Source organism: Plecotus auritus (genome assembly GCF_963455305.1).
Source record: "Plecotus auritus genome assembly, chromosome: 7".
Lineage (NCBI taxonomy): Eukaryota > Metazoa > Chordata > Mammalia > Chiroptera > Vespertilionidae > Plecotus > Plecotus auritus.
The window spans coordinates 30,419,458-30,444,421 of record NC_137774.1 but is presented as its reverse complement, the minus strand read 5'-3'; the positions used below and the strand labels follow the sequence as shown (position 1 = coordinate 30,444,421).

Here is a 24,964-nt window from a genome sequence, read left to right as displayed (position 1 = left end):
AAAAGGCTGAGGTACAGAGACGCGCGCGCGGAGAGGACGGGTGGCTGAATGCACAGGCGGATGAGTGCGCAGCTGGCTTTCTAAAGCGGGAGGGAGACGGAAGCTCCCAACTGCGCTGAACTCCAGTCCCGGGCGAGACTCTGGGAAACCAGATTCATTCGGGGGGAATCTAGACTGTCAGGAAAAGAGAAAGCACACTGAGACTTGGGAGCTGTGGAAGGCAGAGGTCTGGAGGCGCGTGCGCGCATAGAGGACTGACTGCTGAATGCATGGGCGGCTGAGTGCACAGCTGGCTTTCTAAAGCGGGAGGGAGACGGAAGTTCCCGACTGCGCTGAACTCCAGTTCTGGGCGAGACTCTGGGGACCCAGACTCATTCGGGGAGAAATTGGACTGTCTGGCTGCGGGTGAAACTCGAGGGTGGCTTTCTCTCAGAGGTGCTTGCAGCGATTACTGAGGGACACTGAGACCCAGGGGCCTCATAGGGCAGGGCTGACGGGAAGCTAAGGCTGTCGGCTCCTCCCTGAAACTCCGCCCCATCCAAGCTGAGCACAGAGGCTTTTGCAATTTTGCAAGTCTTGTCTCATAAGGGTGTCTCCAGCACAGAAGTTCTCCCATCGTAGACACAGCTGATCCTCACAGCCAATTGGCCTGGAGGTCAATTCCTCCCAGTGATACCAACAACAATCAAGGCTTAACTACAACAAGGCTGAGCACACAGTCCACAAAGGGTGCACCAAGAGTGTCCACCTCAGGTAACTGGGGAGGCTAAGCCACTGTGCCCTAGAGGACACCTACCACACAAAGCTACTCCACCAACTCAGGGAAGCAGTGAAAATGTGGAGACAAAGAAACAGATCACAAATAAAAGAAATGGAGGAAACAACTGGATATAGAGTTCAAAACCACGGTTATAAGGTTTTTCAAGAATTTCCTAGAAAAGGCCGATAAATTTAGTGAGACCCTCGAGGATATAAAAAAAGGACCAACTAGAAATTAAACATACACTGACTGAAATAAAAAATATTATACAGAGACCCAATAGCAGACTAGAGGACCGCAAGAATCAAGTCAAAGATTTGAAATACAAAGAAGCAAAAAACACTCAACTGGAAAAGCAAAAAGCAAAAAGAACCCAAAAATATGAAGACAGTGTAAGGAGCCTCTGGGACAACCTCAAGCGTACCAACATCAGAATTATGGGGGTGCCAGAAGAAGAGAGAGCAAGATACTGAAAACCTATTTGAAGAAATAATGACTGAAAACTTCCCCCACCTGGTGAAAGAAATAGACTTACAAGTCCAGGAAGCACAGAGAATCCCAAACAAAAGGAATCCAAAGAGGACCACACCAAGACACATCATAATTAATATGCCAAGAGCAAAAGACAAAGAGATATTAAAAGCAGCAAGAGAAAAACATTTAGTTACCTACAAGGGAGCACCCATATGATTGTCAGCTGATTTCTCAACAGAAACTATGCAGGCCAGACAGGAGTGGCAAGAAATATTCAAAGTGATGAACAGCAAGAACCTACAACCAAGATTACTCTACCCAGCAAAGCTATCATTCAGAATTGAAGGTCAGATAAAGAGCTTCACAGATAAGGAAAAGCTAAAGGAATTCATCACCACCAAACCAGTATTATATAAAATGCTGAAAGGTATTCTTTAAGAAGAGGAAGAAGAAGAAAAAGGTAAAGATAAAAATTATGAACAACAAATACATATCTATCAACAAGTGAATCTAAAAATCAAGTGAATAAAAAATCTGATGAACAGAATAAACTGGTGAATATAATAGAATCAGGGGCATAGAGAGTGGACTGACAATTCTCGGGGGGAAAAGGGTGTGGGGGGTGCGGGAAGAGACTGGACAAAAATTGTACACCTATGGATGAGGACAGTGCGGGGGAGGTAAGGGCAGAGGGTAGGGTGTGTACTGGGTGGAGGGGAGTATGGGGGAATAAAAGAGGAACAATTGTAATAATCTGAACAATAAAGATTTATTAAATTAAAAAAAATAAAGAGATCTAAAAATCTGCAAAAATTAGAATGTGTGGAAGGGGGAGTATTCAGTGAGATCCAGATAACGATTAACCATGTCTTAGGTTGCAAGCTATTATGCAGAGGACAGAAAAGTATAGTAGAACATACGGAAAAGCGACAAAGCTAAGAGACTGTAGGAAAAGTAGTTCTACCCAGACTTTTTATCAGGCCTCCCCTAAAGCTTGTCAGAAACAAATTTGAATTTCCTATTTTTAATTTTTGTCACTCATCATTTTATCCTTTCCAAACACAACTCAGAGGTGTACAAATGCACTAATGTGAATGATCTTCTAATTTTATAATTCTATCCATCTATGTATCTCAGGTATGAAGTTTTAAGTTAATACTTTGAAACAGCCTATATAATGGTCATGCATGTAACCTAAAGTTACTAGGGCTCATACGTATCATATATAGCTTTTTGCTATTTCAATTACCTAGCCCAAGTTAAAATCTGTATTGAGGTCACCAAAACTATAATTAAGTTTTGTTTTTAATAAGTCACATAAAAAAAATCCAAACCTCCTGCTTTTATTCCTCTAAATGCTTCTTCCTGGTGAAGTATTTTTTAAATATTTATTTCTAATAAAAATGCTTGTATTGTTAATAATAATTTTAATAATGACAATTTTCCTAATTGAATTAGTAGGCATGAATATTCTAATAAGATATTTCTCAAAATAGGTTAAAAAATCAAAATATAGTATGTATCCAACGAAGATGAAGTACAACACAAAAGTCATAAGAAAACTGTTAACTGAGCATGCCTAAATAATAACACACTTTGGAAAAGGACATAGGTGTGCATCAATGTAAAAAAAATGCTTTGCCAAGCATTAGAATAAAAATTTAGATGATCATAGGTACATGGGAATATGCCATGGGAAACATAATATATATGATAACTACTGATACTTAAAGATTAGATTAGGCAAACTCCACCTTGTATGCCCTTTAATATACTAACCAAATGGCAAAAATATTTTATATTATATGCAGTAGCAGCTTACTTCATGAGAATCTATAACACGATCTCCTGTATAATTTTAAACTATGCTAAGTATCCAAATCCAAAGAAAAGCCTTGTAAGGACTTTCATACAAAGGAATATGCAAGTTTCATATAAAACTAAATGCAGGACAGACTTCCTTTCATACAATATGTTACTATAACATAATATCCTAAGAATTCTTATAATCCCAACAGAATCTCTAAAATATTAAGATTTCTAGGAACCTATCCTTTTCATAAAGCAATCCTATGAAAAGGTAGTTCATTTTGGTATGACGAAAGTAAAATTATTTTTTAAAAAGGGGAGGCTATTACATTAAATAACATGATCTAAAACTATGTAAAAGAAGAAATTAGGTGATTATTAAAGCAATATGGGCAAATGAAGTAAGTCATTAACGAATGGCTTAAGTGTCATATACATCCAATTTTAAAAATATATTAAAAATAGGGCAAAAAATACAATGAATATGACTGTCCATCATATCTTTGAGTCTCTGGAAATACTCAGTGTGAACTATCCTCTTGGTTGCTAAAGTAAAATACTGCTACTGAGCTTAAAGTAAAATGCTGCTACTGAGCCCTAGCTGGTTTGGCTCAGTGAATAGAGTATTGGCCTGTGGACTGAAGGGTCCCTGGTTCGATTCCAGTCAAGGACACATGCCTGGATTTTGGGCTCGATCCCCAGTAGGGGGCGTGCAGGAGGAGGCAGCCGATCGATGATCCTCTCTCATCATTGATGTTTCTATCTCTTTCTCCCTCTCCCTTCCTCTCTGAAATCAATATATATTTTTTAAAAAAAGAAGTAACATGAATAAATAATTTAGATGGCTAGTGCAAATAATAAAATGGAATAAAAGAAATCCTAAATCCAAAGTAAATATCAAAGAAAATCTCATCAAAATAATAAATTGTAAAATAAACCATTTTGGTTGAATTATAGGGTAGGATGAGTGGGTATACACAGAAAACTAGCTGGGAAAAAGATTGAGAAGAGTTAAAAAAATGACTAAATGGCACCGACAAACAAATGAAAATGAACACCTAAAGGAAGGGACAAATTAAAGTTCAGAGCACTCTATAGTATAGGAGCGTCTGAAGTCAGAAAAATAATAAACTAAAATCCTGGGTAGTTCAAACCAACAATCAAGCTCACCCCTACATAATCATTTTAATACTTACAAAGGTATTTAAAAATAAAAATATAATCAAAAGACATTTTCCCCCAGTAACATGATTTACACTGATATGAAAGCATTACCAAAGATTAAAATAACATGACCACATTAATCATGCTCCAAATGTATTTAAATCAAAATAATTCTAGTTATTCATAAATTATTCTAAAGAAAAACATAAATTTATCCACATCTGAAGGGTGAGCCTGTAATTACCCAAGTTACATGTCAAACACATAGTTTAACACTTGTCTCAAATGTTGAAATCACTATACATTCAATTAAATTGGTAAAAAAAATTTTATTACTATTTTCTACTTCAAATCTGTATTGCCAGTTAATAAGGTCCAAAAAAGACAATCTTTACTGGTCAAAAACATATATATAGCTAGGGAAAAGATGGACAATTTCAGAAATGAATCTATTAAACTTGCTTAAGTATAAAATAATAGGCTTAAATCCTTTCATGGTGAGGTTCTAGCACTTCCTTTTTTGGCATGGGACTACGTAACCAAAGTTCAAAGAAAAAAAATTTGAACAACATAATATTTAGAAAGAAAGGTACTTAAAGGTAGGTCCATTATTTTCCTCATCTTCATATTTTGCCCCAGCTCACAGCAGATCCTATCCAAAGCAGGTACTTAAATTAACTATTTAAATAAATAAATCAAAAGGAGGGGTTTGAGATAAAGGGAGTATGTGGTCTCAAACATGCGTTATCTCTGGAAGTTATTTCTAGTTCAGGGATCAAAATTTTTATATGCACAATAAAACCGTGCTAACTTGAGATCAACCTATATGTACCAATATTTGTCTACCAATTTCTTTGCAGAAATTTGATGAAACTTTTTGATTAAATCAAAAATTTAAAACTGTTTTTTTCCAAGTTCTAAATAAAAAACTAGGCATGGCAGAGTTATAAAACCAAAGACTTAAGAGTTAGTATTAAGTGAGAATCCCTACTAAATTACAGTGAAAAATTCTTAAATGACTTGTATTCAATTAATCATTATGTAACATTAAGATATATCTAGCCTGGCAAACCAATGGTGACCAACCACCAAAGATGCCAAAACCTGAGAAATACTAGGATAAGGCGATTCCATTCTCACCCCATTGCCCTGCAACTTTTTCAATTTTTTCATGAGAAAGGAGTAAAATGGGGAAGGGGAAGAAGGGTTAAAAGACATTTTCATTTCTTAGGTGTACTTTGTTGTGTGTATACCTACATTTTTACAATTGTAAGCCCTATCTTAAGACTGAGGTTGCAAACTGGTGGCCTGTAAACAGGTTTTGTTTTTTCTGATTTGTACTTCTAAAATTTACTATTTAAATAACAGAAAATTTCACATAAAAACCCTGATTTCTAGTCTCATAGAATCAGAACACCTGGCAACACCAAGTCAGTGCAATAACAAAAGTCCAGAGCTGAGTTGTGGGGGCCTCTTTTAGACAGGGGCTCTCATAGTCCCCACCTCTCTTATTTCTTAAACTTAGCCACCTTCATTCATTTACATTTTCTATCCAGATCCTGTAGGCATTTAATTTGGGCCTCCATTCCCACCAACTTGATTTACATCCTTTTGTAAACTAGAAGAAACTTTAATATACAACTTTTAAATTTCCACTGTACTTCTATGAAATAAATTATTGAAATACTACCAGGGATCAGGAAGGAGTTCTTTAAAGGTTTTCCTCCTCTTCTTTTCCATTCCTTCCATTCTTGATTGTCAGATATCAGTGATGTATCTCAACATTACCATTAAGTTATTTCTAGTTTATAAATAAATATGACAAAATGTACTGATTTCTGCTTGAGGATCACTGTATAAAGTAATATACTATGAGCAGGCTTATCCAATAATGCACACCCAACCTATTTTATTTGGAAGCTGACTAAACTGATCTAAGAATAAAATTGTCATTAAGGTGCAGACAATAAATTAATCAGCAATTCTGGACAATCAAGGATTTCTAGAATAAATAAAATAGATGGTTTGTGATCAGCAGTTACTAGGTGCCAAGGTGGTTCACCAAGAATAAAACACCAAAAAGATGTCACTTCCTATTTAGATGAAATTACCATGCGGGTAGATGAGAGGAATGTGGTAGAGAGTGTATGTTTATTTTAAAAAAGCCCTCCATGAAATCTCTCATAAGATAAACTATAGATTGGATAATAAAATATTTTTAACTCCAAAATAATCTTTCCCCAAGAATTCTGAACCTATGTCACTGAGAAGAGTCCTCCAGTAGAGTGCTTTAGGCTTGCACGCTTTTTTTATTTTTTAGCTCTCTCTCTCTGGGTATTGGACATTATTTTTTATCAACAACTGGAAAGATAATGAAGACATATCTACAAAATTTGCAAATAACACAATGTTGAGAGATACATACAATGGGACAAATGACAAAATAATGTTTGAAATGACTGAGCTAGACCAAATGAATAAAAAAGAATATGACATTTAATAGAGATACATATGTATCTGCAATTAGATTCAAAGAGTCAACTAAAAATGGCAAATACACAATTAGAGAGTAGGGGACACTGCCTTAATAGCACGCTATATGAAAAAAAAAATCTGATTTCAATTAACCCCAAGATTAAAATGCATCAACAGTGGGATGGGGCTGCTAAAACGTTAATTCATGCCATAGACAGGTGCTGTCCTAACCATGGAACACGACTGACCACTGTTCCGGACTAGTCAGGTCACACCTGGAGCGCTGGTCTCCATTCCAGTGGCACCTTTTAAGAGGTACTCTAAAAAACCTAGGGGCTTTGAGATGAGGACAACCAGGAATGATGAAGTCACTAAACCATCTAATTTAAGAAAAGGCTGAAAGAAATGGGGATGTTCTACCTGGAGAAGAGAAAATTAGGGGAGACATGATGGTCGTCTTCAAATGTCTGAAGGATTGCTATGTTGAAGAGGGAGTAGAATAGTCGTATGTTGTTCTAAAGGGCAGAACTAAAACTAAAGGAAAGAAAGTTATAGGGAAATCATTTTAGTTTAAAATAAAATAAAATAAAAAGCAAAAAATCCTCTCCAACGAGGAAAGCCACCAGCAGACAAATAGCACTCTCTCAGGAAGACTTGCAGAAAGGCATCCTAATGGGAGGTTATGTCAGAAGAATATTAGAATCCCTTCCAACTCTACCATGTCCAAATCAGAGCTCCTGAACGTTGTGGTTTGAACTAGCCTGCAGTTTCTCAGACAGGCGCCATGAGAGGATCTGCACCGCTACTTTAGGAGGTGCCATTCACGGGACAGAGGCAGAACTTGACAACCAAATGGGTGTGGATCCCTTCAAAGCAGGCACCTGAGATGGCTGCATTCTTATTCCAGAGCTGCTAGTGCTCAAAGCCTCCCCAAAGCTCATTTTGAAAGATTTCAAAGTCCGTTTCTGGCTCACATAGGCTACAGTCTCCCTGTTTCACAGCCACACCTACTATATTGCTGGTAGACACAAACTATCCTGCTCATCTGGTACAGTCAGAGCCGAGCCCTCAGCAAGAGTCCAATGGTAAACAAAATAACTGACCCATTTCTCATCAAAGTCTACTGAGCTTGATCATCTGTCTTAATCAAGGCCAGTTCCCAATGACATCTGAATGAGTTCAAAATCCTAATTCATCCTCAGACACATAAAAATTTAACATTAGATACAAATTAATATTACATAGGCTCTTAAATGCTCACAAAATGTAAAATAAATCTGAACAAAGGTAGCATGACCAGAATAAGAATATAACCTTCCAAGTTTATTGCTTTGAGGGAATGTATATATCCTACTTTTCTTTCGTTTTTCAAAGTATATTACTTTCTAGGCATATGTCATGTTTTGGACTCAATTATAAAGACCTCAAAAACTAGTACTATAGATCTTTTTCTTTTCCATATTCCTTTGAATCCTTAAAGTTGGTTACTATCCTCATTTCCAAAAATGATGCTCTTTCAAATAAACATTCCAGGCATTTAAACTAGATAATTTGTTCAAACCCAAGGTATTGTTCACATTGGTATGGGTTTAATAAATTGTATTATTTGAATGTATGCTAAATACATTATAACACTTGGGATCAATGTGTCTTTTCCTTACTACGAATGTCCTAATCTATTTCTACAACTCTCAGCCAAAAGCTTTTAATCTCCTTGTACATATTATCCTCTAATATGAAAGATACTTTAGCTTCCTTAATAAAAAAAAAAAACACTAAAATTTTATAGTCCCCTAAATATATCTATGAATTTAGAGACATTACTAAGAATGATTCCAAATCTAAATATTGTCACCACGGTGAGAATTATAATGGAAGTTAGCTGGGCATCAGTCAGCTCATTGTCTTTGTAAGTAAGTATCAGTGTAATAAATAGTTATCCACTATTTCCTTTTGTATTTTAACAGAATGCCTGGTACCCAGTAAATAAAGTTAAGAACCTGTTAAGAACTGCAGTGAAGATTTTGTTCTTTATAGATTGCAGCAAGTCTGAGTTGAGGAAGTTCTGACAGATGCAAAACGTACACCTGTTGCAGGTGCACATACAGCGTAACCGGGCATGGCTGCGAAAACACACAGAAGGACAGGAGTTGAGTTCTTACTTACAAATATGGCACAAGTCAGGGTGTGCCAACTTAAAAAAAATTTAGGCATAAGCAACACTAAGGAAAAGGATAGTGTGGGGCATGCTAAAGTTGTGCAGAATTCCACGTATATAAAAAATATAGTAAACAGCTATAGCTCCCTCCTCCCTCCCTATAGAAAATCTAAGGACAAGGGAGATGGAATTATTATTACAGGAGTTTTAGTGGAATAAATATGCACAGCAATAGCTGGCACCCTCATCTAAATTAAAAAGAAAAACTGAGTAAGCCATAGCACCCACCAAACGGACAAAATTTACTAACATTTAAATAACCATTCCCTCCTCCTCCTCCTCTTCCCTCAGCATACACACATGCCTGAAAACCAGGAAGAAGAAGAGTGACAAATACACACAAAAATCAAAAGACGAGTAATTTCAAACCCTGAGGAGATATGAACATCATCTTTGAAATATTAAGCACCTTGATTCCCAAAGGAAATCAAAGAGCTTCATCTTGAACAAAATATAAGGTTAATTTCATCTGCTACTATGAAATTCTGGGTAAGGATATGAAAATCAACAATGATCCAACTGGTATTAGATATGAAATTTAGGGAGGCTTTCTGATTCCTTTCTGGTTGAGTGGAGTTATACTAGTTGGTACAGGCACATGGGGCAACCCATTTCACCTCCGCCCTAACAACCAAAGTAGGGGGTCTCCAATGACTGCTCAGTGGTCAGAGCCATCAGACACACAAAGCCTGAATCACACTACCCTGAAGAGGCACTGGTGCAGAACCCCACAGAAGAGCACCACCTGATGAATCAATGCCATCACTTCCTGTAACACCTGAACATTTTTGAAAGGCTTCTCAGTCAAAGGACTGGCCCAATCTGAGTTGGCTTAGCTTGTGAGATCGGATGAGACCACAAGGCACAGTGGCATGGTTGTGAAGATTTAGCAGCATCCCAATAATGCCTAATTCCCAACATGAAGAAAAACAAGAATTAATTCAAAACTTGACTTGTGATGATGAACATATCACTGCTACTAAGTCACTGCCAGCTGTCATACTGGAATCCATCTTTTATTTTATAAACTGAGTCAGACTGTTCAACATACACCGGCTCCACCCACCAAAAAGGAAGGGTGCAAAGTATGCTTAGCAACAGGGAGATGCTTCATGAGAAGGAGTTTGGGATTAACCATATAAACAAGTGTCCAAGTATGTACATTTATCATACACACACACACACACACAAAGTGCAGTAAAATATTAAAAGGTACAGATCTAAAAGGTGCAGTTATTTACAAGATTAAAATAGTGCATTTACACAGTAAACAAAGGACACCATAATACACAGTTAGGCAGTAAGCCTGACCAAGCAGTGCGTTTCTGGATAATTACTAAATCTTAATTATGGCAAGAAAGGAGACTTGCTCATCTATAAGAAAATGTCAACAAAATCCCACAGAAGCCATAAAGAAAAAGTAACTTACAAAGCAGTTTTTAGAAAGACCCAGACTTTTCTCAAATTCTCTATTCTATCAGTGTTGCCCATGTCTCGGGAGAGTCTGTCTCTGTAATGATCCTCTCTGTAGATACATATATGAGAGTTTTAAAGCAAAGGTAAAACATAAATAAGGCTGTGCTTATCTTATAGTAATAGAAATGACTTGTCTTCCAACATAAATAGAACTGCAAGGGTTTACTGCATTTTTTAGAAAGTATTAATTAGTTAATGGAATAGCAGTAAAGTTAACTCTGACTTGAAAAATCTGTAACAAATGAACAACTTTCTGAAAAAAAAAATCAGCTTATAGCAATGTTTGATTACTCTTTCATACTGTAGTTTTCATAAGAATAATTTAGATTAGAATAATTATAATAATTATAATTAGAATAAACTATAAAGTCCCGAGAAACGCACTGCCTGAAAACTATCTTGTTACAAAACAGAATTTATACATAGTGCTCGAGGAGAATGCCATTAAGAACCATGCAATTTTAAGGCAGTTAGTAAACTATGAAGATGACCACAGTTATGTGCTTGTGCATATGCATGTATAGATATACAATAAATGTACATAAATGTGGTATAACATAATGTAAAACATTTATATAGCAGGAATTCCAACTACTTTTTACAGCACTTAAAAAAGACATCATATCCTGAACTCAAACATACCCATAATTTAATTTCATAAAAGATTTTAGTATCCCTCACACACTCAAGGTCAATTAATCAACAGAAAAATATAAAAATGAACTTTCTGTTCATATGGAAATACCTTACAAGCATAAAGCAACATGTGCCAACCCCACGTTATTGCAGTAAGACTGTTGTTTTTTAATGCTGGGTGGGGAGCTTAGTTTTATTATACTACCCTAATTAAGATAGTTACAGCATGCTCAAATATATTCAAATACTGTCAGCACTGTTTATATAAATTTATTATGGCACCCAAACCAAACTTGCATTTTCTCAAATTTGAACCTTCTCATTATAATCTCTTTCTGTTGCTGAACAACTTCTATGGACAAAGGTTCCACCCTCATGGCTAATAATGGCATGCAATGTCGTTATGAACCATGCAACATGAAAATGATGGCAGAGTAAGTACTTACGGGTACATGGCCATTGTTGTCAATTTAACAAAGATATCTTTACTGGGTGCCTCAGTGGTATTGCAAGTGAAGGCTTGTGGTGGAGGCATTTTGTGTTTCCTGCAGAAATCAGCAGGTGAAATACTATACTCTTGTTTAACTTCATGCAGGTCTGACTTTGCAGCTATGATTAAGCAAGGTATTCTGCTGTCCATAAAGTGTTGCTATGGAATAAAAAATGAAACAAAAATCTGATGACAAGTTAAAAAATTACTCTGTTTAATTAAATGTATACTAAAATTTTTCTCTGGATAGGCAAAGCAACAATAGTGGTCCAGGTCAGTCTTGTAATACGACCAGGGCCACTTTTCTAATGCTGGTAACAATATAAACCTATAATGCTTCTTCAGATTCATCGAATTTGAATTTTTTTAAATGAAAAAGACGTATTTTGAAATAAAAGAAATCCACATAAAGTCCTCTATCCTAAAACACACTATTTTCTTTTTTCGTATTACCTTCAGTCCTTTTTTTAAAAAAAACCATATATTTTTATTGACTTCAAAGAGGAAGGGAGAGGGAAAGATAGAAACATCAATGATGAGAGAGAATCATGGATTGGTTGCCTCCTGCATGCCCCACACTGGGGATCGAGCCCGCAACCTGGGCATGTGCCCTTGGCCGGAATCAAACCCAGGACCCTTCAGTCCGAAGGTCGACGCTGTATCCACTGAGCCAAACTGGCTAGGGCTACCTTCAGTCCTTAAGCACATGCATTTATATACTACATGTTTATATAGTGGCCGTCATGCTGGATATAAACATTTAAAAATATATAATACCGAATCTCCCATGTTTTCAGAATTCAAAACCATTGTTTCTGTTTAATAGACCACTGGATTATTTTATCTTAATTTGGTAAAGTATCCTCTCCTATTCTTAGACATCTAAATTATTTCTAGTTTTTTGCTATTAAAAATAATGCTAGAATTCCTTTGTACCTATAGTTTTATGTACAAAAGAATTAAATCTTGTTAAAATCTCTGACTAATAACTTCTCAAGCCTCTGGTTTTCCCCCTTGCTCTGTTATTATTCATGATGGACATGGCAATATACAATCCATGTGCCTCCCTAACAGCCAAGAAGACCTTCGATTGATAAAGGGGGTCTTAACCAGGAATGCACATCAGAGTCATGCATGGAAAAAATGTTTTTAAAAATACGGATGTCTGGGACCTTACTACCTCAGAACAAAACCAGAACCTTTAAGGATAGGACACAGATGTATATACTTTTTAAAAGCTCCACAAATGATTTTCTTGGTTAGAAAACACCACATTACAATTCCATTAAACTCCATATAAAGTTAAACTTAGTTATACATCAAAAGAGTAACAAACCTTAAAAATCCTGGCACAGTATTCAAAGGATTTGGGATTACTGACATCATATACAAGGCATACAACATCACAAATGATCTCAGCCTCAGTTAGAAATTCCGATTCTGAGATATCATGCAACTTGTAAAAAGAAAAAAATGAGAAACATAAATATCATAATATCAATGAATAATTAAAGTCATGATGTTTTACTATTTGTTTAACTTAACTTCCTAAATAAAAGATACTAGTTAAGCATAAATTTTCAGACCATTTTTAGAAGTGGGAAGTGCGAATAAGTATCTTCTGATTTTGTGAATTAAAAATGGTGATTAGGATTTACAAAAGCTAACATTTACTGAGTGACTAAAGTACTGGGCAGACCCTTTACCTGCATTCTCTACATTCTATAGATAAGACGACAGGCTATGAGATTAAGTCAACTGCTTAAAATAACACTTCTAACAAATCATTACACCAAAATTTCAACATAGATATGATTCAAAGTCTATTTTCATTCTACCATACTACCTTTTCTCCCCACCAATCAAAAACACAAAGCAAAGAACTTTTCACACTATGCTCCACTTGTTCTACTTTATTGCCTGCACTTTTTTAATGTTAACTATAAAACTTCTAAAGCAATATCTATGATATGATAATAATCCAACAAAGTAAAATTCAGGACTGAGTTATAGAAGATAGTGCCTCTTTGTTGAGGAGTTGAAAGGGGAAGTGTAGAGTCACAAGTGACTCAATATACTCTAAATAAAACACTATGATAACATGAACATTCAGATGTGAAAGATGCTAATTTACAAATAATACTGTAAGAATAAAAACAGGAAAATTAACAGTCAGCAATATTTGCTGAGTACACAGTAGGTAAAGAATAGGAGATAAATAAGGTTTAATGAGAAACTGGCAAAAAACTTTTATCATAGAGTAAAATTCAAGTGATCATTCGTCTGGCAGAATCTGTTAGCAGTTTCTAATATTAGCTAACTTAAGAAATTCAGGCTCAGAGAGAGTAAGCCACTTGCCTGAGGTAACACAGCTAATCAATGGTCAACCAGCGTTCAAAATGAAATCTGACTGGGTCAAAAGAGAACATATAATCTCTTTCTACTGCATTTCATAGTATCTTTTCACTTATATCCTTCTTTCATTCATTTTTCTTAGGCTCACACATTTGTTAAATATACTCCTTCCCTGCTGAACAGATAAAACTCAATTCTGATTATAGATATACTATCAAGCACCTGCACTAAGGTTTTCATATTAATTTCTAATTAACAGTAGAGGATGGTATTTTAAAATAAAAGGGCAAGAAAAAGTAAAGAAGAGTTAATATTTTTACTTTCTTACTGTAATATAACATACAATTAAACACACAAATAGATGAATTTTTACTTATAGCTATACCCTTGTAATCACCATACATATCAAGGGAATTAAAATTAATTCCAATGAGTAAGCCAGGTGGGGAAAAAAAATCACATGAAAGTTCCACATACAGCCATTAAATTAAACCCAATTAGTTTCCAAAGTCTTTTAAAAATATATGTAATAATTAATAATCTTTATATACCAGAAAACTTCTTACCAATAAGTATTTCTCTTGTCCATATACATAAACAGTGTTAATCGCATAGTAGGATTTATGATCATCACGAATTTTCTTCTGCCTCTGAAAACAACCAAAAATTTTAATATTTATAGTAAGATATTACAGCAACTAGTTGTCATCAATACACATACCTGTGGGTCTGTCAAATAAAAGGGCATTCTTCCCTGCACTATGTATTATTTTTCAGTACAAAGGAGGTATTGACTTTATGTTTCTTAGTTCTTAAGGTCTAAAACAAAAGATGCATTTGCTCAGCACTAAGTGAAGGCAGTGCCTGAAAAGGAAGTAAACTACATTATTGAAACTGTATTCCAGGGCCGCCTGCTGGCACTTCTCATTATACTATAATTTTATCTGATATGAGACTCATCTGGAAATATGTCAATCTCCTTACTCAAAGCAGCAGTCAGAATGGGATTTCAGCATTCCATTCTAAGTCTTTATTGTATATTTACTTCATGCCAAGCACTGTTAGGACTTTCACAAGTACATTCATTTAATTCTCATCTAAACACTGGTTAAAAAGAAAAAGAAAAATGATAGCCAACATAAAAAACCAAAGATAGGTTGGTGAACAATAATACAATATACAGATAACGTATTAAATACAATTGTACACCTGAAACCTATATAATTGTATTAACCAATGTCACCCCAATAAATTCAATAAAAAAGAAAAAAGTATATTGAAAATAAATAAATGAACAAGCAAAAATAAAGCCAGTTCAACAGAATTATTGTTACAATTTATTTTTTAAAGAAAAAATTTTATTGATTTTTTACAGAGGAAGGGAGAGGGATAGAGAGTTAGAAACATCAATGAGAGGGAAACATCGATCAGCCGCCTCCTGCACACCCCCCACTGGGGATGTGCCCGCAACCAAGACACATGCCCTTGGCTGGAATTGAACCTGGGACCCTTCAGTCTGCAGGCTGACACTCTATCCACTGAGCCAAACCAGTTAGGGCTATTGTTACACTTTAGATTATACTAATATACTGTACATAGGTCACTGAGTTATATAATTATCTAAAAAGGTTAATACCTATAAAAATTATGTAAACTCATGACTATAAAAATTTGTAGGATAAAATTGTATTTTTCTCACCATTAAGTTTCTTCCAAGAAGGGCCTGAAGAACTCCACTTTTCCCACAGTTTTTCATCCCAATGACATTACATCTGAACACATTTCTTTGAGTCTGTTTTTTCTGAAGGTCTATCTTTTTATCTCTTGTTACTAAAAAGAAAAAAAAAACTAATTATGTACCACTTAGACTCACTGAAGTTCATTTACCTTCTGCAAAATAGGGTATTGCTACTTTTCCCTTATCAATAAATAAACATACTGTACAACAGTCAAGCTCTGTGTGAAATAAAGTACTAAATATGATACAGAAGGGCTTCACTTAGTAGAAAAGATGCATTTCTGAAAAGTTGGCTGCAAAGTGAACTTCTAGTAACCAAATGAAATTTATCCTATATAATGAAAGCCCAGCGACCAAATGGCAGAACGACCGAATGACCGGAACAACTGCAGCCCCCTGACCTGGCCAGCCCCGCCCTCAATCAGCCCCCACTGGGGCAGGCCGACTGGACCCCACCAGTGCACAAAGTCGTGCATTGGGCCTCTAGTTTAATAATAAAATAATACATTTCATAAGGAAAATGATATCTTAAAAATGAATTAAAATTACAATAAATATAGCCAACATTATATCTCACCTATCTTTTTTTCTGTGATAAGTTATTGTCATAACGAGTTGCAAGCTAAAAGATGCTCTCTGGAATCTGCACTCCCTTGGATCTATGAGTGGTAAAGGGATATGCACTCTGGGGTTAACTGGCCTTTCCAATGGAAATCTGTACAAGAGGCAGGCCAGGAAGCAATGCTGTATCAGCAGAGAAATGGGGCATCTCTTCTTGAGGTAAAGAGACCTTAAGCTATAGCTAAAGATTCAATTGCAACAAAGCTCACCAGAGGCAAAAAACTGAAAATGATAAAAAACACACATTAGTTATGGGTTAAATAAGTTATAGAATATCCATATGACACATTATTTAGCATCAAAGATATATAAAAGTCGATTAGTGATATAGAAAGATGTCCACAGTATTTTGTTGCATGAAAAAAACCTCATGCTGGTTAGCAATTAGTTCCTTACTCTTTGACGATGAACTAAACTACTGTTAATTGGTTAAGGATGATGTTAAAGGGCTCCGTCAATTTAAGATGGGCTGTCTTCTTGTGCTGGGGCTTCCTGTAAGATACGGCATTCCCCCCTCCCCCCCAATCCTATATAATAAAAAGGGAATATGCTAATTGACACTCATGCCATTGCAAAGATGGTGGTGCCCATAGCGAATAAGGAGGGGATATGCTAATTGACTGCCACACCCTCAAAGATGAAGGTGCCCACAGTCACAAGATGGCAGTGCCCAGTCTCCTCAGCCCTGCCGGGGCGGCAGGTGTGTGGCAAGGCCAGGCTGCTCTGTGCACCTGCCTCCAGAGTCCCCCAGTCCCCTCAGGCCCCCAGCCGCCCAGGGCCGGCCCGAGGTGCAGGCAAGCCTGGGATGGCGGCTGCCCAGCTGCCCAGGGCCGGCCCGAGGTGCAGTCAAGACTCGGATGGCGGCTGCTCAGCGGCCCAGGGCCGGCCTGAGGTGCAGGCAAGCCTCGGATGGCAGTTGCCCAGCTGCCCAGGCTGGCCCGAGGCATAGGCAAGCCTGGGATGGCAGCTGCCCAGCTGCCCAGGGCCGGCCCGAGGTGCAGTCAAGACTCGGATGGTGGCTGCTCAGCGGCCCAGGGCCGGCCTGAGGTGCAGGCAAGCCTCAGATGGCAGTTGCCCAGCTGCCCAGGCTGGCCCGAGGCATAGGCAAGCCTGGGATGGCAGCTGCCCAGCTGCCCAGGGCCGGCTCGAGGTGCAGTCAAGACTCGGATGGTGGCTGCTCAGCGGCCCAGGGCCGGCCCGAGGTGCAGGCAAGCCTCGGATGGCAGTTGCCCAGCTGCCCAGGCTGGCCCGAGGCATAGGCAAGCCTGGGATGGCAGCTGCCCAGCTGCCCAGGGCCGGCCCGAGGTGCAGTCAAGACTCGGATGGTGGCTGCTCAGCGGCCCAGGGCCGGCCCGAGGTGCAGGCAAGCCTCGGATGGCAGTTGCCCAGCTGCCCAGGCTGGCCCGAGGCATAGGCAAGCCTGGGATGGCAGCTGCCCAGCTGCCCAGGGCCGGCCCGAGGTGCAGTCAAGACTCGGATGGTGGCTGCTCAGCGGCCCAGGGCCGGCCTGAGGTGCAGGCAAGCCTCGGATGGCAGTTGCCCAGCTGCCCAGGCTGGCCCGAGGCATAGGCAAGCCTGGGATGGCAGCTGCCCAGCTGCCCAGGGCCGGCCCGAGGTGCAGGCAAGCCTCGGATGGTGGCTGCCTAGCCGCCCAGGGCTCAGGAAACCAGGGCCGGCCGAGGCTTGCGCTGCCGGCAGTGGCAGCAGCAGAGGTGTGATGGGGCATCACCTTCCCCTGATCGCCAGGTCGCCTCCTGCCCCTGAGGGCTCCTAGACTGTGAGAGGGGGCAGGCTGGGCTGAGGGACCCCTCCTCCAGTGCATGAATTTTCATGCACCAGGCCTCTAGTTGGGATATAAGAAACTCTTGAAATATCAGTGTCCTAATGTGTTATTTTCATTCCTATGGGTTTTCTTTAAGTGGAGGACATTGCTTGGCAAGAATTATAAGATCTGTGAAAAATTTATGAATGTGGAAAATGGTTACAAAGCTGAGAGCTGTACAATCAGTTCAATATCAGGTTCATGTATTAATATGCATTGTTTTAATGTTCGAAGAAAATTAAAACACAGGACAAACTATATTTTTAATGCCTGTGGCTCCCCCTGATTTTCATCAGTGGAGTAGCCTCAGGGGTAAACTAGAAGTAAAACCTATGCTTTCTCTTTTGATAAACAATAAAACCAAGCATCTTAACTCAAAAGGAATGATCAAATCACAGGGAAAAGAAATAAGAGTGTAGACATGGAAGACTAGCAAAGATATATTTATGTTCACTCTTTTTACATATGAAAGTGGAACCTTCAAAATATCTCTAACTTTTTTTACTAATTATATTTACTTACCTGTAATGGCTGAAGCTTGAGACTCTTGTTCAGTCAATATTGAATAGCCTAAGTAGCCCAAATACTCCAGGCACCGCTGTACATCTAAATAGGTCGTGAGCCTAAGAAACAGAAGTGTTTAAAATGTGAAAAGTTCCTCAATGAACATTTATAGGAAAAAAAATTCCAATAGCTCAAATAATTTTACCACCAGGTGCAGATGAGTTTTGTCAGGCTGCTTTAATTTCCCATGGGCCCAGCCATGGCTCTTTCTACAATGCATTCTTAAGACAGGGAAGGGAGGAGAATGCAAGGTGTGGGGGGATTCCATATCTCACCTGCCCACAGAGAGCAAGGCCACATAGATGAGCAGTGAGCTGCTGGTAAATCTAGAGCAGGGATTTTTGAAAACAATTTGCTTCCCAAGTTACATAGTACTCTGCAAATACTGGCTAGTTGAGCACTTAGTGATAATTAACCTGAAAAGGTTTGTGAATAGAGCAAAAATAACTAAAAGGTACAAGTCTTTTTGTGGGATAATACTACTCACACGACATCCTTACCTAATTACTTGAAATTAGGTAGTCTTTTTATGATTTGAAAAAAAAATAGATTCTGGTATTAAGAAAAGTTAGTCTCACCAAGATTAAAGTAATTATGTCCTCATATATGACCAGAAGATTTCCTTAGCACCCTAAATACAATGTCTACTAGGCTATACCCAGACTGTAGACAAACCCTCACTAAGAGTGCGTGACAAACAATGAAAACCCTTAAGTCTTCAGTGCCAAGTAAAATATGCTCTTCCCACATTCTTAAGGTGTAAAGAATTTTGCAATAGCAATGATGTTTCCAATTCTCTTAATAAAAAAGGATTAAAATTTAGCTCACTTTTGATATAAGATTTATTACTGTTTCCATGTACATCATTCAAAAGCAAACAGATCCCTTCACTATCAATCCTGCTTATTATGATTGAAACACCTAGTAAGATCTGAAAAACTTACAAAATGATTAACTTAATGCAACATAATTTTAAAGTAGTGATAATTCTAGAGCAAACAGGTGAGCTCTATACTCACGTCCACTGGGAAAGGAATCCCTGGTAGGTTATCCAACCTCTTTCATTTGTACAAACTGTGTTATTCACATCTGGCCCCCAAGGTATGTAAGGGAAAACTTTAAACAAATCTTTAAGCTCATCAGGTGACAAAGCACAGTCTCTATCCTGAAGATACACAAGGAAGTATACATAATGTTTAGATATCTAAGAGAATAATTCCCAAACACGAAAGCCCCTCATCTAGTAAAACTATGCTTCTAAAAAACTAACATATGAAAAGAAATTTTACATTTTATCAAGAAAATGTCTTACATGTTTATAAGAAAACTTATACAAGAGTCTATAAACTAGACTTTTTTATCTTGAGAAAACAATAAAAATAAGAGTATTTTTGCTAGTTTAACTTAAGAGAGTTTAAGCAATTTTTGGCTACGTGACATGAGTACCCCAAAGCTAAGGGAACAGAGTTAAATCACTTACTGAAAAATATTTTATCATGGAAAATTATAGCTAAGAGCTTACCAAATCATGTTTGTCAAAGGTGCTTTGGAGAAACAAATACGCATGATGATTTAATTCAGTAGTGCAATCAGGAGGTATTTTTAGCCTGTTGATGAAAAAATTTAAGAGTAAAACAAATCATTAATCAAATATTGAAATTTAACTTAAGAAATGAATATAAAACTGCAACAAGTCTTTTTGTGGGTAACACCACTCACACAATATCCTTGCCGGAGACAGGTGGACTTTCCCAGGGAAAGTCACTAGAGTGGCCTGGCAAGCCTCAGGGTCAAAATAATGCTCATTCCGAGTTGACATGTAAAGTATTCTTAAATATCTGAAGGGTAGGTTGAAATAAAAATTTTTATAAATAATACTGATTAAACCATAACAGGTTTGTTCCTCCTCTATAAACAAATTGTGAGTCATAATTGTGTCAACACGGTAATGAGCTGAAAATGATGTAAAGAGATGTTATTTCTGCCTGATTTGACCTTTTTGATTCACTCTAAATTTAGTTCAATAAACATTTATCAAATGCACTGAGCTAGGTACTAGGGATACAAAAACAAGACAGGCTTCTTCCCCTCTAAGTAACCGCATTCAAGTGGGAGATGGACCACAGATAACTTCACTATTGCAACAGAATGGGACAAGTATGGGCAAGCGAAGGATGCTCGGGAAGCCCGCGTGAATTGGAACGTCTCTGGCCTGGGGATGGGAAGGTGTCAGCGCTGCTGAGAGACACTGTCAAATGAATTGAGACTTGAAGGATAAGAGGAATTAATTAGGTTGAGGGGACAGAGAGGGAGAGAGTGGAAATACCATGGGTAGAAAATATGATTGGTGGACTATAAATAGTTTCGTATTTACTTCTAGAATGAAGGCAGGGAGTGAGCATGAGCGGATCAGGAATGACCTCATGTACCATGTTAAGAAGCTTGGGCTTTATTCTGTCTTGAAGGGAAGTGACAAGGTCACATCTGTATTTATATACCTATTCAATCTAGCAACAGTGTGAAGGACAGAGGCAGAGTTTAATAAGAAAGCTAGAAAAATTCAAGTGGTGGCTCTAAATTCAAGGCAGAGAAATAAAGACATTGAAAGAGATAATAGAGCCACAGAGCCATAAGAGATGGGAGTTTTCTCACTGTCATACTTAAGAAAGCAATAAGCAACCCCTTGTAGAATTTATCTACCCACATAAATGGTACAGAAATCTTGACGAAAACGTCATGTACAAATTCATTCATTCATTCAATATAGATTTATTGAAAAAGCTGGAAAATTACTGGAGCCAAAATTTAATTTAATAACTTTGACAAGAGAGGTTTCAAGTTAGAACTGATTAATGGACCAGGAATCCAACCAGAAAGAACTTTGCTTCCTTAATGATAGGGGAAGAAACAAATGACAAAGTCCTTCTGAACCCTTATATACTAGTTCTGCATATTTTATTTTAGCATGGGGTGCTATGCTAAAATGAAAAAGGACAACATGAAGATTACATGCTGCTGAAAAAGTGAAGAAGAAAGGCCAAAGCTTCGAAGGCCAGATCCTGGGAAGTCACTTCGCTGTTACAGGAGTGGCATCCTACAGCAAGGCAGTCTTCTGTTTTGGGGTGACACTGGGCCCATTTTTATTTATTTATCATTATTTTTAAGTCTCACCCAAGGACATGCTTAGAGAGAGGAAGAGTGGGAAGGAGAGAGAGAGAGAGAGAGAGAAACATTGATCGGTTGCCTTTCCATATATGCCCCAACTGGGGACCAAACCGCAACCCAGATATTTGCCCTGACCAGGAATCGAACTGGCAACCTTTTGGTGCATGGGACGATGCTCAACTGACTGAGCCACTCCAGATGGGCTGGGGTCCATTTTTAAACAAACAGAAGTAAACACAGCACTATTTAAAGAAAAATAACCACAAATAGACTGCTTGTTTAGGAAAAAATACTTATTTTATCCTGAGCTAAGAACAGGCTAAAAACCTTAGGAAGGAGAAGGACTAATGAATAAAAAAAAAGTTAACCAATATACCTCTCATCTATTGACTTCAAAAACAGTTTGTCTAGCATCTTTTATCTTTTTTTCTCAGTAGAATATATTTTTAAAAATACTTGTAGACTGGCCGGCGTGGCTCAGTGGTTGAGCGTCCATCTATGAACCAGGAGGTCACAGTTCGATTTCCGGTCAGGGCACATGCCCGGGTTGCAGGCTCGATCCCCAGTGTGTGGCATGCAGGAGGCAGGCAGCTGGTCAATTTCGCCATTGATGATATATATATATCTCCCCCTTTCCCTTCCCTTCCTCTCTGAAATCAATAAAGATATATTAAAGAAATAAAAAATAAAAACACTTGTATTCTCCACGAGAAGAAAAGGAAAGTCTGAGCCATTCTATAAATCAGTGGCTCTCCACTGGGGATAATTTCACTCCTGAGGGAACATTTGGCGACTTCTAGAGATGCTAGACATTTTCACTTGTTACAGTTGGGGGAGGAGGTGTTACTGGCATCTAAGGATGTGCTAAAAATCTTATAATGCATTGGACAGACTCTACAGCAAAGAATCATCCAGACCAAAATGTCAATAGAGCCGAGGTTGAGAATCTCTGTTTCAAATTTCTCTATAAATCTAAATTATTCCTGAGTACCCCAAAGCCTACCTATGTGCTAAATAAAATCAATTTTACTTTGGCAAGTAAAATCAATTAGAAAGCCAAAGGTACATACAAGGGGAATAAATACTCAGGTGTCAAATCCAGGTCATCATCATAACCAAATCGTCGAAGCACAGTCCAAGTAGTTTCATGTCTCCCTCTCTGGATAAAAAGTGTGTGTAAAAAAAGAAAACCTGAAATAAAATGAATTAGTAAGCACAGCTGATATGAAAAAGGGCACAGACTCACATGGGAGAAAAGCATACAACACATAATGGCTAGCACTACATTCATTAACCTAGGCTTAATAGTTTTGCATACTGAAGGTCAAATCGAAACAAAATCCACAAGTGTCTCAATAAAAACAGAGCTGACTTCAGAATCATTTCATATATATACCCAGGTCAGCAAGAGATGGCACAGAAGAAAGGGCCAAAACATAGCCCAAGGAATACACTGACATTCACAAAGTTAGGTGATAAAAACAAAGGAAATTGTGCTATGGATCTTTGCCTTTTATAATGAAAAGTTCTGGTTTTAAATTTCATTTCTTATTTTACTGTGGTTCTATCACACATTCTACAGGGAACATTGTATACTTGGTAAATCTGACTGATAGGCAAAATGTCTTCCCTAAAAATAATTTCTACTTAAAGGATGCTTATGAATCAGAAGAACTTTAAGATAAATTTGTTTGTTCCAGAAATCTTTTTCCTTCAGATGGACATCAGCATTCCTGAGATCCCACCAACTTCCCTTCCTCTAATTTATGCTGACAGTGAAGATAACTATCCCCACCAAATTGCCTGTCTATTCCAACTCCTACATGTCCAAGTTAGGTTTCAGATATATGAGTAAAACTAACATTTCCTTAAAGTATAAATAATGCTATAAAGACCTTATACCAAATTTTGAAATTAATTGAGTTCAAAAAGTGAAAGAACACCATTCACTCACCTTTCAGTGTCAATCCACTATCAGCCACACCATCACTTATATGTTTTCTGACTACATTCTTGACATCTTCTAGAGCTTGAGGAGCTAATGGAGTGTTGAAACAAATTCTCTAGCAAAACAAACAAACAAACAAAACACACAACAAAAATCAGCATTAAATATACAATATATAAAAACATTAGTCTAAAAAGCAATATTAAATCAATGAGTTGCAACCAAAAGAAACAAATTATAAATTAGGATGGTCTCTGCCTTGTATTATTTATGTAAAATATGTCACTTAGAAGGAAAGAAACCTCCCCTACTCTCCCCATCACATTTCTAAAACACAGGGCTCTTTGTGAAGCTATGTTATACAAAACCAAGAAAGAAAAATAACTCAAGAGTTCGTCATCCTTAATACACATCCATTGTGTAACATGAAATAACGCTATCAAAGATTATCCTTGATTCCTATGCATAAGAGAGTTTTATACCCTAAGCCAGTGGTCGGCAAACTCATTAGTCAGCAGAGCCAAATATCAACAGTACAACGATTGAAATTTCTTTTGAGAGCCAAATTTTTAAAACTTAAACTTCTTCTAACTCCACTTCTTCAAAATAGACTCGCCGAGGCCGTGGTATTTTGTGGAAGAGCCACACTCAAGGGGCCAAAGAGCCGCATGTGGCTCGTGAGCCGCAGTTGCTGACCACAGCCCTAAGCAAAGACTTAAATAGCTTGATATGAAAGATCCTTTTTACATGAAACAGACTCAAGTTTATCAACATATCACTGTTTAAACTAATAAATTCTGATAGCTTTTCTCAGCCACCCCCTCCCCGCAAACACACAAAGCAAGGTACACAAGCACCAGAAAAAGAGGAAGGTTACCTGAAAGAAGTTGAGTTCAGCATCATTGAGAGTGCCATCATTGTCTTGATCAGATATTTTAAATATACGAGTAAGGGCTTTTATACAGGCTGGCTTCATCTAGAAGTCAGTGAGAAAAGAAACAATTGTTTTAATTAAAATAGCTTGGATTTTTAAATATGATTTTCATAAGGAAGGCTAAGAATAATTCTGATTGTTCTCACCATCAAATACGTAACAGCAAATACAACCAGCGTGAAAAATGAACTAAAGCAAAGCCGTTTATTTTTATACTCAAACCTTTTTAAGTAAATGAGGACCAATATTTGGAATGATCAAATGCCCCCCCTCAATGACCACAAATCCTCCAAGGATAGGCAAGAGAAGTACATC

General features: G+C 37.6%; 1 protein-coding gene across 8 annotated transcripts in view; it reads right to left on the bottom strand.

The window, feature by feature from the left end:
* The window catches only part of RHOT1 (ras homolog family member T1), a 65,455-nt gene that overhangs the window by 6,363 nt on the left and 34,128 nt on the right, over positions 1 to 24,964 (bottom strand). For 2 of the 8 annotated variants that reach the window (XM_080677610.1, XM_080677604.1), the window contains exons 9-20: positions 24,593 to 24,691; positions 23,722 to 23,830; positions 22,838 to 22,958; positions 20,125 to 20,209; positions 19,622 to 19,767; positions 18,561 to 18,661; positions 15,557 to 15,687; positions 14,424 to 14,507; positions 12,839 to 12,958; positions 11,459 to 11,661; positions 10,330 to 10,425; positions 8,683 to 8,805 (exon numbers count right to left, since the gene is read on the bottom strand). In XM_080677610.1, coding sequence (XP_080533736.1) covers positions 8,683 to 8,805; positions 10,330 to 10,425; positions 11,459 to 11,661; positions 12,839 to 12,958; positions 14,424 to 14,507; positions 15,557 to 15,687; positions 18,561 to 18,661; positions 19,622 to 19,767; positions 20,125 to 20,209; positions 22,838 to 22,958; positions 23,722 to 23,830; positions 24,593 to 24,691 — 1,418 coding nt within the window. Of the gene's footprint in view, positions 1 to 6,686; positions 7,217 to 8,682; positions 8,806 to 10,329; positions 10,426 to 11,458; positions 11,662 to 12,838; positions 12,959 to 14,423; positions 14,508 to 15,556; positions 15,688 to 18,560; positions 18,662 to 19,621; positions 19,768 to 20,124; positions 20,210 to 22,837; positions 22,959 to 23,721; positions 23,831 to 24,592; positions 24,692 to 24,964 lie in introns of those variants that run through there. The other 6 variants (XM_080677603.1, XM_080677605.1, XM_080677606.1 and 3 more) reach the window with 5 other exon arrangements.